Below are 13,769 nucleotides of genomic sequence, written 5' to 3'. Positions count from 1 at the left end.
TACTGCCTGAAGACAGCTGGGAGAAGCTCCAGCCACCGGTGAGAATAAAGCAGATCTGAAAATTGATTGATTGATTGAATTGTGACATCTGAAAAGACATAGAAATGTGTCTTTGGGAGTGAATGTAGACAGAACAAGTTGATTGGTCAGTTGGTCGATCGTAAAAGTTTTTTGGTTAGGTAGGTAGGTAGAATAAGTTAGTGAGTTATGATCTGTAGGTTGTGAGGTTGATGGTAATGATGTGTAGAATATGGAATTTTGGTTGTGTTCATTATAGGCAGATGCACGATTACCAGTTTGTATCATTTCTTTGTGTCCTTTTAGCTTTTTCTCAAAGCTAAAATGATCCAAATTGTCTCGCGGTGCGCAATTGTCAGGCGGTGGCCCAGATGGTAATTTGCCGTTTTCTGACAGCGAGGTGGATCGCAGCGGCGTGGCGGAGCAAGCGAGGGGAAACACTTGAGCCAAAGAAACAAATCACAGCGGCTCAGCTCTCGTCAGTCAGTCTGCAGAGATTACGCGGGGAACCCCGCCGGATCCAACATGTGTGGGAGTACACACAAAAACTCCCACATAGCCCTCCCCCCACTCCAACACACACACATGCGTGGGCACACACAATGTCTACATAGAACAATCAGCACCATGCTGATTTGGACCGCAGGGCACAATTGCACACGCAGAGCTTCGGTGTTGTGCTGTACACGTTCTCCTGCAGCGATTCATCAGAGCTTTTTTTTTCCCTCGGCAGCGGTGGTTTTTAAAGTGGAGTATATGAACCATAACACAAATGTAAAGACGAAAACGGGTTTAATGAAGTGGAATTATTGTTTGTTTGGGACAAGTAAAAATTGTGTGCATTTAAGGCCCATATCCACGTGAGCAAGGTCAAGAACGTGGCAGGTTGTTGTGATCAGAGAAGCTAAGCTCTACTAGAAACATTCCATTTTGCCAGTGTAAGGGCCCCCACTACGCAAATGCTTGGTATATTTAAAACAACCATAGCTATGTCTTAGGGAAGTCTATTTAGCTTCTTGCTAAGCAAATACTGCAAAACACCTGAGGCGCGGGCGAATGAATATTATATGTTGCATTTTATAACCCTTTAAGCAAGATATATGAACACAAACATTGGAGCAACACATATCGACAGACAATAGTCACTGGAAAATAATGAATCGGCCGATTAATCCGTTGTTGGAATTTCATCTTGACCCATACTGGGATAAGTATCAGGCTAAAAAAAAAAATGTAATTAAAAAAATTTTTAGAACAGTGGTTCTTCATATTTTTGGAGGTACTGAACCCAACCAGTTAATATGCACATTCACTGGAGCAACACATATGAACAGACAATAGTCACTGGAAAATAATTAATCAGCCGATTAATCAGTTATTGGAATTTCATCTTGACCCATACTGGGATTAGCATCAGGCTAAAAAAAAAATGTTTTAATAAAAAAAAAAAAAATTTAGAACAGTGGTTCTTCATATTTTTGGAGTTACCGAACCCAACCAGTTAATATGCACATTCACCGAACCCTTCATGAGTGAAAAATAGAGATTTTTTTTTACAAATTCAAGATATTTAAAAAACGCATTTATTAAAAACAGAAAAATGTAAATAAAATTTCAAGAGATAAATATACTTTTTTTTCCAATCGTATGACATACTATCACGACAGTCACACGTTGACTACGAGGCGAAATAAATTTCCCACAGCACTGATTGGACAAGCAATGTCATGTGATCATCTGCAGTCAGTGATGGCGAAGCGGGCGTGTCATAACTAATGAACATGTTGAGTTGCGTGTGTCTTACCCTTCACGGCAGAGGCTCCGTCGAACCCCTGAGACCGACTCGCCCAACCCCTGGTTGAGAAACACTGGTTTCGAATTTTTGGAGGAGTATAAAGTTTGAGACACTTTCATATTTGTGAACGCTTTGTGGCTTTCCATTGACTTATATTTTATATTTATTCATAGCTCCGGACGAGTATATCGAGTATATGAGCACTCACGCCCATTTTTGCGTTGCCTTTGACTGACCCCGGGCAGAGTTATTTTGGGGAACAACTTTGGCATTGCGGTGTGCTTCTTTCTTCTCCTCTCGCCACGAGGAAGGAGGAAGCGGCCATAAATTTTCCTTCAACGCTCTGAATCTTAATTCGTTGCTTATCAGGAGATACGCGACCTCATTAACATTCGCCTTCATTCGCCATCGTCGTCCGCTTCCTCCAGCATTCATCCCGTCTCGCCATACGGACGCACTCGCCCTGCGCTCGCTTTCTTTATCTTTCCCTCCCTCCCTCCATCTCCCCCCCCCACCCCCTTCTTCTTCCCAGCACTCAGCATCCCCATTGAAAACAGTATCTAATCTGAAAGTTAACTTCAGTCTGTCATCCTCCCCGCTGTCCCACTTCACCGCACAAGCGTAGCAAACTCGCCGTCGCCGCCGCTCGTTTCCCCGACATCCGTGCCTCCCGTCGGCCCGCCCGAAGACCGACACCACGCAATTAAGATCGCTGTCCTCCCGTGAAATGACATTACGGAGTGTCAATCTCCGATGCTTTTTCCAGCGTGTGTCTCAGTGGCGTATTTGAGAGGTATGGAAGGAGGAGGGATCTTCTACCAGATGGATTGGAAACCAAAATAGATTTGGCTTGCTCGCAGACATGAAGAATTGCGGATCTGAGACGGAAGTCTAACCTAATCCTTTTTTTTCCAGCCCCTCTCTCTTTGCCTCTCTCTCCTATCACTTCTGTTCGGCGCTCGTTTGCGTTCTCTTGTCACTCACTCGGGTTTAATTCTCAAAGTCAAATTAGGCAATTCCGCCTCCTTAGCAATTGACTCGGTGTTCTGCTTCTATTTATACCCCCCCTCATCCCCCCCCCCCCCCCCCCACACACACACAAAATACGACCCCCCCCAACCCCCCCCCCCCTTCACCCGCCCCTGCAGGGTGCCGGTTGCACGGCTTTGGTGGTTGCCGTGGTAGCCAGGAAGCTGGAGCTGACCAAGGCCGAGAAGCACGTCCACAACTTCATGATGGACACGCAGCTCACCAAGAGGGTGAGCGTCATGAACAAAACTTATGTGCAATGTATATTCACGAATCTGTCCGCGAACTCAATGACGTGTCTCTCGAGTGAACGTCCTGAATGGAATCACTTGACGGAGCGTTTCGTTCCTCAACTGATGTCAGCCGCCACCCCGTTTGTCAGACGGGAGCGGAACTGCCGCTTTCTGTCACTTGCTCGTGAATCTTCGGCGAATGACGCAACCAGCGTGCGGGCCAACGGGGGGAGGGACTTTTGACATCTGAGCGAGCGTAACTTTAAGCGTTAATCGCCGACCAACGTGTATTATTCGGTGAACTCTCTGTTCCTGCTCGGAGTGGATTTTTAAGCGTTTCCTCCTCACAAGGATTCATTGGCATGCATTTCTCCAAGTTAACGGCTGATGCTGAGTCAAGCCACATGAGCGCGCGCGCACACACACACACACACACACACACACACAGACATCGCCATTTTCTTAACAGACTACGCACATAAAAGTAATGAGTGGAGGGAAGATGAGGGGGATGGCAAGTAGCGGGTAAATTAGTGTGTGGGGCTTCTTAAAGTCTGTTTGGCTCTGTTTTGCCATTGTTTCGAATGAATATAAAGTGATGGGAATACAAATGTATTATGTATAATAGAAACAGAATGTACACATAAATATCGTATTATTAGTATTATTATTCCTTCTGTGCCTCTACAACAATTATAACCAATTATATTTATGACACGCTTAACAACAAAAATGATTTTATGAGAGAGGCTCCGCTGAGTGACGTCAGTGACGGAAATGCCGAGTCGCCAGTCAGCCATCGTCATGCATTGTTGATTGTCCTGTTCACCGCTCCTTGCCGACGTTGTCGAGTTTTTCGGCAAAATGGCTCGGCGCTGCGTGCCGATGCACCGTTCACGTTCAGGCGAACGGCTGTTTGAGTGGTCCGAAAAGAAAAGACTAGGGCACGTAAATGGACCAGAAAATTGGAACGATACGGTTCGGTTCTCGCAAAGCGAATGAATTCCACGCCGGTGTCGATGAGCATTTTTTTGTTACAAGCACTGAGAAGACCTCCGCTTTCTCAACACGATTTGGAAAAAAATAATAATAATTCATTCACTCACTCATTTTCTGATCCGCTTATCCTCACGAGGGTCGCGGGGGTTGCTTGGTAGCCTATCCCAGCTGTCTTCGGGTAGTAGGCGGGGGACACCCTGAACCGGTTGCCGGCCAATCGCAGGGCACACGCAGATGAACGACCATCCACGCTCACACTCACACATAGGAACAATTTAGAGTGTTCAAACAGCCTGCCATGCATGTTTTCGAAAAGTGGGAGGAAACCGGAGTACCCGAAGAAAAGCCACGCAGGCCCGGAAAGAACATGAAAACTCCATACAGGAAAGCTGGAGCCGGGATCGAACCCACGACCTCTGCACTGTGAGGTTGACGACCTAACCACTGACCCAACGAGTCGCTTATTCATTTAAGCGGACAGCATGCAAACTCCACACAGGGGCCGCTGGACCACCGGGGCCACGTTTCTGAAAATATTGTGTGCCTCTGGATATAGCGTCTTTATTACCGATTTGTTTTATTGTTTATTGTATATGTTAAATTGCTCCATGTACAGCACTTTGTATGCCGCGATGGCTTTTTGAAAGTGCTCCATAAATGCAGCTGAGTTGAGTAATCCTGTACGAAAACATTCAAACTATATGAGTGCATGGTTGGAATCCTGTGTCATGGCTTGCAACTTACAATAACGTGCGGAGTGGCCGACCGCCCAACGTAACTACCTTGGCAATGACGATGTCGGACACCAACTCACTATAACGTGTACGCTCAGTGCTAGCGGGAATGCATGCACCAAGTAGGGAATCCCGTCATGCGCAATATACAGCAACGAATTGCAAACAATAATGCTAAGCTAATAACCGCAGCTTATCGTTCTTCCAATCCCGATGGGTCTCGCCTCCACTCCGACAGGCTTTGTACACATTCCACAGTCAGCCCCGCTATTGTTGTCTTGATGTGATATCACACTAGCAAGTTTGTCGCTCGTCAGAATCTCACTCCGGGAAAATGATTACTTTGTCCAATTTACAAAATAGAATTTTTGATTTTTATGCCCTATTCAGAAACAGAATCAAAATCATATTTATTGGCCAAGTATGAAGAACACACAAGGAATTTGTCTCCGGTATTTTGTTTTAATTACTTGACTTGTGACATAAAAATATTCCATTTGGGATTTTTCTAAAATGGCTTCACTCGTGACCTTTTATCGGATGATTAAATGGTGCACGGCATCTATTAGAGGCCATTACGCTAAGTGGATTTTAAACTTGTGGTATTTAAGTAATGCAAGCAGAGGCCGTGTGGTAAAGGGTGTTGGCATTTTCAAGCTGTAAAATTCCATTGCCAAAACAATCCCCTTTTTTTTGCGAATCGGTTTTCAGTTGAAAGGGGAGAGGACCGCATTTATCCCATTGAGGGATTTTCACGTCAGTCGGGGGTTGACAGCTTGTCCTTTTGCTGCGCCTCCTTTGCCCTCCATAATAACAGCATCCCGCTCGGCGTCGCCGTGACCGTGCCGTGTTATTCTACAGATTGGAAGCCAAAAAAAAAGGTTATCTCCTCTGAATTTGTCTCGCCAAATGTCGTACTGTCTTTCCATCACCGAGCTTTTCCCTCCGCCGTCCTCCAATTCTCCCACCCTGCTTCCACGAGTGCGACATTTGTCACATTTACTGTAAATTCCCGACCCTCTTTTTCAATCCGTCATCTTCTTTTCTTTTGCTTTTCTTTCTCGTGGCTCTTGCCATTTGGCCTCCCTTCCCTCGCTCTTCTGGGCCTTTTCTATTTTTCATACAATTGAAGGACCCACGTTTTAAAAATAGCAGCTAGTATCAAATATGTAGCGTACGTTATGGCAGCAGGGAATGTAGGAGGGAAGATCAATGACTTCATGTTCCTCAAAAGAGGATAAGTCGTTCGCAGGGTAGTCCTCTGGGCGTCCTTATGCCTCACAACGTGTTTGACGATTTGGACAGTGCTCACAAGGGAGTATTTGGTTCATTTCTTATTAACTCATTCAGTACCAGCCAATTCTAGACCAAGTCTGAAAAGACGTTTAAAAACGTCTTTGGGAGTGAATGAGTTAAATGTCAATCTTTTTTTTTTTTTTTAATTTTATTTTTTTTTGGGGGGGGTGAGCCCTTAGGATCATCTGTCATCTGCTGCTGGAGATTAAACAGTGAATAGACAAAAAAAAATCCCCCCCCCCAGAGCCATATTTATTGTACATTATGTGTGGGCTTTTTAGGAACTATTTTAAAAAAATACACACACACCATCACCCTGAGATCTGCTTCTCCGGCCTTTTCCGCATTGACTTCTAAAGTATCTTTGCTTGTATATTGAATGTCCCCCCCCCCCAGGCCCCCAATCCCAACAGAAATGTCATACAATTTGAAAAGTGACGTGATCTCAATTAACACACTCAACGTGCAGCGCGCACAATGACATTTCCTCACAGGGTCTTTGGGTTTACGCGGCGGTAATTGTCTCCTGCCCTCGATTACTGAGCAACTCATGATTGAAGCTGTTGAACGCATATTGATTTACATGCACCCGGGCCTTTCTCCGTCTTATGGGCCAGCAACGCGAGAACACAATCACTCAAGTCCATAATGATGAATAATACAACAATAGACTCCGCCTGACATCCTGTCCATCTTGCCGACGTTGTACATACACTCGGGGAAAACGGAATTACACCGAGACACGTGCCATCCACTTCAGTGGCACGATGTCCCCCCTTTAAATAGGCGAGCAAGAATGGATTGCCAATTAGTGGAGAGCGCGACCGGTGGACCGCGTCGATAGTCGCCGCGGGTTTGTGTGTGTGTCATGAAAAAGTGTTCTTAGTGAGCTTGCTCAGCTTTGTTTTAATTTGTAAAGCCCGGCGAGGACGGGTTTTGGACACAAAAATTTGAATGTGTACTCACAGCGATGGAGTGCAGCAAATTCTGCATAACACTCGTCTAGACGTGCATAAGATTTGAGTAAGATTTCATCGATATAATCACATTGTCGCCACTCCGATCAACTGCGAGCCATCATGACATCACAGTAAGGGCTGATGAACGCCGAGGCTTAATCGGTGATGAGCTAACACCGAGAGCACAGGGTTAATTTCAGTTCAGCTGAGTGTTCCTCTCCCCGTAATAGGATTTAAGATCTTAATTGATAATAGTTAGCGTAACCCCTGAGTCGATGGTGTGTGAGGTTTTAATTGCTCATGTGAGATGTCAGGACTAGCATCAAAGGTTTTATCTAAATTGCTGCAGGCGCTTAACTCGGCGCTCCGCTTTTTGCAGCGAGCTGAACACGTTCGTGGTGGATGATGGAAAAATCGCAGGTGCTAAAATCTCAATTAAAAGCAGAAGCAAGACACAAATGTCTGCATTTTTTTTTTAATGGCAGCACTTTAGTCATAATTTTTTTTTTTTTTTTTAATGATCTCATATCTTGTCGGGCCAAACTTGCACTCGATTTTGGCCCCCATTCTGTAGCACCGGCTAATTCATTGACTCGTGCTGCAGCCAAAGAGAATATGCTGCAAGATCGCTCACTGTTTGCGCCATGAGCCGATTGGGAACAGCCCATTCCCCAGAGATCCCGGGCTCTCTTCCACTCCAAAAGAAAACAAAGAGCCCTCCATTGAGCCAAGCTGTCCGCCAAGGCCGAACACCTTGTGTGCCGGAGGTGGTGATAATTTAAATAGACGTGATGGAAAACTGACTTTTTAATTGCCTGTGCGCACAAATGGTGTCTCTGGAGTACCCCGCCACCAATCAAGTATCAAATGAGGCAACCGAGTATTTTTATGTGCGCCGCCTTACGCCAAATAAACGAAATGACTTTGCAGCAATGTAGGTGAAGATCTGCCTTTTTTGTTTGTGCCACAAGGTAAATGAACTACAGTGGCTCCTCTTCTTTCGAATGTATCTTCATACGAACTTTTCAAGTTACAAAATGCCTAAACAGGAAAATATTGCCTCTTGTTACGAAACAAATTTCAAGATACTGTGGTATATGGTGTTTGCTGCTTCGCTGGTCTTCAGAAAACACTCGGTGATCGGTAGCTGTTTCCCGACGAATGAGCATTTCAGGGACCACGGCTGATTGGGAAAAGATTTTATTCTACCAATGTCAGAGTGGAATCGATTCTGGCTCCTGTGAGTCTCCGATTTTCTCAGGCCGCCCCGAAGAAACACATTCATGAGATTATATAGAGACAATATGATAATGAGAGGCGGGGAGGTACGCCTCCCATGCAAATCCCGAAACAAAGAAAGTAACATGTCATCTGTCCCGGTGTGGCCGGAGGAGACCAAAGGTTATGAGAACCAACTGCAAAAACATGTCCCGTGGAGGGGGCCCCATATGTGGTGGGGGCCGAGGGCACTTGAGAGCCTTCAGGGACTTTTATGAGGAAGTGGAGGCAATAAAAACCCTTGGGGGGCTGTTAATTAACCAAAGGGAAATTAGGGCCCAGACATCACAACACACTCTTTGTTCCAAGTACAAGCAGATGTTCAGGACAGAGACTAGTGTCAATGGTTCTCACAGCAAGATGAAATTCACCAACAATGTTCTACTACTACTTCTAGCGGAATAATTCCTTAACAGTGATGGACGGCAACAGCCACAATACCTTATTATAGGATTGCACACATTGCTGAAACTGAATTCTCCCTGACCCACAAATATAGAATAGAATCGTGTCACTGACGCCAGGTGGACATTCTAAGGCCACCTACAGGAATAGAGAGGGAATTCCAAATTACACTTCATTCCCCCCTTCCGGGACAAAGTAGTAGTCCCGGAAACGGTCTAACAAAAGATACCATCGGTAAAGGTCCAAACATCTTTCCCCAATCAAATTTTATATATGTTCACGTCTACAATTTGGCCTAAAATCTTCAGCCTAAACCACGCTCAAGGCATGCTACTTAAGGTTATTTTAACTAGGAAAGCTCAAACTATTTAGTTAGCCAATTGCTCCCTGACAACAATCTGAGGCCTCTCAGGTACCACAAGCAGAGAAAATTGAAGTCCGCATAATTCAAACGACGATACCACCCCCCTTAGGTAATACCCTTACAACGGTGACAAATTGCAAAGTAATGAATTTGGTGTGGCCCGTTAGAAGCCCCAAAAAGCTGCCGGCCCCTCCTCAAGAAAAAAACCTCGCCAGTCTAATGACAAGGAAAAAGAGGAAGGCCCTTTCTACCATTCCCAGTGGTTCCCTTCACCCGGTGTCAACCAGGTGTAAGGAGCCCTGGCACATTACAATCCACAAAACAGTATGAGCTCACCAAACAGTGAAATTGTACCGTTACATGATCAGCCGGCCAGCAGGTAACAAAATGAGGTAAAAATACTGGAATAAACAATGAGGTATATAGTAATGAGATATCAAAACATGCTATCAAAACAAGCCCCCGAAACGACGCCCCCCTTCTTCATGTGTATGTGCGTGCCGAGGCAGAGTCCATTCCCCGAATCTTCAGCGATGGACCGTGCTGGGTATCACTGCCCAGGGCCTGCTGTCCATACAAAGTCCTTATGTCCAGGTCACTGTCCATAGAGTCCCTTGCACGGCCCCGGTCAGCATCCAGAGGTTCTGGAACGAATAAGAGCTCCTGCCAGTATCGCGTGATGACAATGGCACTCAACGCAAAACACATGCAACTTTTGACACAATAACGATGGTAAACTGGTCGCGGGCCGGACAACGACATATGGTGGATCACATTCCAGTAGGATCATGCAACACATCACACAAACAGGAAAATAAAAACCCGAGGAAGTGGCGCTACGCCGATGTTCCCACCCCTTCATCCCCTAACTTTGGGTTTTCATTTTCGTGTATAGCTCTATTTTTTGTATTTTTCTGATATCAATTCTCCTCTCACATGCACTCCCCTTATCATTTTATTATGTTTAATCCGAGTACCTGTCAGTCACTATCATTTCACCAGAGTAAGTCGACTCAGTCTTACGGTCGATCGGGAGCAGCGGCATCTGGGTCTGGTCCCTTGGCATTACCACGCCTATCCACCGTAATATCATGGCCTTTGCGCCAGTCATTATCACAGTGCAAAAACAAAGCATCACACATAGTGATATTCCGAGCGCCCCCAACACCTGCGCCACTATCGTCCCTATAGGTCCCAGTCTATCCTGTATCCAGCTGGTTGCTGACCAACCAGCTCCCTCAGACGGCCCAAAAGAATCTCGAATGACTTTAAGCGCGTCGATGATACTGGTAATGTTGTCGGTGTTATCAGGGATCAAAGTGTAGCAGGCGTCATCCGTCAAGTTTAGGGCTATGCACAACCCCCCTTGCCTCGCCAAGATATAATCCAAAGCCATGTCATGTTTCCTGCCCATTCATCAACCTCCGGTAGTGCCAAAGCATCGAACCCATAAGCCTTCCAAACAGCTTCCCGTCTTGCCATAGCATGCAAATTGGTTCGCACCTCCGCCGGGGACCAGTCCGAGTCCGCAAACGCTTCGTGGACAGGTCCTGGAACGTCAGGCGTCGGCTTTACCGCCTCCGCCGTTGTCATGCGCGTCCCCGACGCGGCCAGCTGCGTTTCAATGTTGTCGCCACTCGTTGTCATGGATACACTGTCAATTTTGATTGTGTCTGCCTTCTCCGTCTTAACATACTCAGTGGCTGGGCTGTCTGGTTGTTCGTCATCAATTTCATTTTTCTCCGTCAATGTCACGAAAGTAACACTGTCTACTGTAGTTTGGTCGCCCATGCGTTCTGCTTTTCCCACTCCCATTTTGAAACAGGTACACGTATAGTTTCCGAAATCACTCATGCCAATTTTTGTCAGAAATAGAGCGCAATCTCCTAACACCTCAAATCGCCTATATGTATTTAGTAACAGTACATTGTCCCCATATGTACGCTGGGCCAGGGCAAGGGTGTTACCGGTGTTGTCTTCCCATTTGGCTGTGTGTCTGCACAGGGACCTTCCTGCCCTTGCGCAACTACATGGCAGTATGACAGCACTTCCCAACACTCCCTCAACATTGCTCGATGTAACGCTGCGACCGGACTCTGTGGCGGACTGGGCGTCCGTCACTGGGTCCTGTTGGGTGACCGTGTCCCTTGGGGACACCATCTCCGGTGGTAGTTGGCTCGGTGTCGCTGTGTTGGGGAGAGCCACCTGTATCTGGGGAGGGCGCGTTGTCGAGATTGACATTGTCGAACTGTTGGCTTCCTTGATCGTCGGCTGTGCCGCCCCCGATGTCCTCAGGAACAGATACAGCAGACACGTTATCCACCACAGTTCGACCTTGCCCGTCTTCCTCCCGATCTGGGCCCCTGGGCGACTCTTGTTCTGGCAGTTGTTCGGAGTTCTCGCAGCCGCGACTCCCCCTTTGGGGTTCTCCATCTTTGGGCACCTTGACGCAGTGTGTCAGATGGACCCAGGTAGGCGACCCTTTCACTTGCACCGCTGTTCCGGTACAGCGGACAACTTCAAATGGCCCCTGCCGTCTTTCGTTGTACCACTTGCGGCGGAACACTTTCACATACACCTTGTCTCCTGGCTGAACCGTGTCTTTAGTATTTGCTTCGAGTCTCTCTTGTGTTTCTTCTTGTTTCTGCCTGTCAACAACATAGGTGGAGATATTCCTATGTATCTTGGTTAAATGTTTGACATAGGCTTTCATTTCGTCCTCCAAAATTGACAGGCTTGGGCCTTTCCCACTGGTACGCAAACACGGCGAAGGCATGCGTCTACCGGTTACCCATTCATGTGGGGTCAAATGCAAATCGCGCAGTTCACTCGACCGGCAAACCATCAGTGCCAGTGGTAAGGCAGCTATCCAATTCAAGCCTGTATGTTGGCAAATTTTGGAAATTCGATTTTTTTATGACGCCGTTCATTTTTTCACAAATGCCTTGGCTTTGTGGATGATACACTGCTCCGAGTCGCTGTTTAATTCCCAATTTTTGCATTATGATTTTGACCGTTTTATCCACAAACTCTCTCCCGTTATCTGAAGAAATCCTATCCGGCAGACCCCATCTGCTGATAACTTCGCGGCACAGAAACTTGGCCACAGACTGAGCATCTTTCCGTTTAGTTGGCCAGGCCTCCGGCCATCTTGAAAACCGGTCTACGACCACCAACATATATCTTTTCCCTTCGACAGGTTGTATCATGTCGACAAAATCCACCACTAGTTCTCTCATGGGGCCATTAGGAGTCGGGATATAACCCGTGGGGGTGGCTACCCCTCTTCTCACATTGTTTTTCAAACAGATTGCACATTTTCCAATTACCTGGTCGATTTGTTCGAGCAAATATGGCGCCCAAAACCCGTATTCTGCGGTTATTTTTCTCTTTACCTCCCCCCTTGACACATGGGCCAACCCATGTGCCTCTTGGATTAATAGTCCCAGCAAATCCGACGGCGCCACTACCAGACCTTCGTGATTTCTCCACAGTCCAGTAGGGTCTTGACTCGCCCCCCTTTACTCCCAAAGGTGTTTATCCATCGGGTTAACGGCTGCCTGCATTAAGATTACATCTCTGAGTGTGACCCTGTCTTCGAGATCGACCTCATGCGTAACCAACAAAACTTTCCCTTTCTGGCTGCCTTTCGTGACAGCCCTGGCTGCTTCGTCCGCCACTCTATTTCCCTGCGTGACTCTGGATGCATCGGACTTGTGGGCAGCACATTTTGCAATGGCTATTTCTCTAGGTTTCATCATGGCCACCAGCAGCTTCATTATCTGCGCATGATGCTGGATGGGGGAACCGTCAGTCTTCTTGAACCCCCGATTCCTCCACACAGCACCGAACAGGTGGCACACGCTATGCGCATATGCCGAATCTGTGTAGATTGTCACTCTTTTCCCTTCTGCGAGCAGGCATGCTTCTGTTAACCCCACCAGTTCAGCAAGTTGGGCCGAGGCCGGTTGTGGCACCACTTCGGCTTTTGATCGTTACAAACTCAGGCCATCACCATCTGAGTTTTTGATATAAGCCTCTGATACGTTGGTTCGAGCTTACCTTGAATTGCAGATGAAAAAAAACCATGCCTCCCGAATTGGAGTCTTCAATTTAGTTGCTGACAGGACTGGGCGTCCATCAATTTCATGCCGATACAAACCAGTCTCATCCCTGGCCACCCGGTTAGTTCTTCTCCTCCGGGATACCCTCTCTTGGTCTGAAATAAGGTTGTTAGTTTGGAAAACATACAACTTCCCATTTTTGATTCCACTTCCATCACTAAAGATCAAGTCGTCTTCTGCAGTCTCTTTAGTCATCTAGTCTGCTTTGTCATTTTTTTCATTTTGTCTTTTACGTGGGAAAGTCCTTCTAATATGTGCCCTGCATTTAATAACTACTTCTTTTGGTTTTAGCAGAGCCTCTCTAAGTTTTTTGTTTCTTTGTTTTTTCTTCACTATGTTGAATCGATGTTCCTGTGGCAGTTTTTGAAATTTTTTATTGTAAACATTTGCGTCATGCTGCCGCATATCTGATGCATGCTGAATATTTTTGTTCAATTGGGTCCAATTGCCTGCTGACGTATGTCAAAATTCATCAAAATTAGTCTTTTACTTCCCTGTTGTTCACGTTCCCCTCTCTTTTCTGAAAAAGAACTAC

General features: G+C 46.4%; 1 protein-coding gene across 4 annotated transcripts in view; it reads left to right on the top strand.

Moving 5' to 3' along the window:
* Positions 1–13,769, top strand: part of kcnn3 (potassium intermediate/small conductance calcium-activated channel, subfamily N, member 3) — an 85,278-nt gene that overhangs the window by 56,218 nt on the left and 15,291 nt on the right. For all 4 annotated transcript variants that reach the window (XM_052066180.1, XM_052066179.1, XM_052066178.1 and 1 more), the window contains exon 7: positions 2,962–3,072. In XM_052066180.1, the coding sequence (XP_051922140.1) occupies positions 2,962–3,072 (111 nt within the window). The remainder of the gene's footprint in view (positions 1–2,961; positions 3,073–13,769) is intronic.

This window comes from Hippocampus zosterae, chromosome 5 (genome assembly GCF_025434085.1).
Source record: "Hippocampus zosterae strain Florida chromosome 5, ASM2543408v3, whole genome shotgun sequence".
Classification (NCBI taxonomy): Eukaryota; Metazoa; Chordata; class Actinopteri; order Syngnathiformes; family Syngnathidae; genus Hippocampus; species Hippocampus zosterae.
Note: the sequence above shows the minus strand (reverse complement) of the source record. Positions and strands in the feature narration are given on the sequence as shown.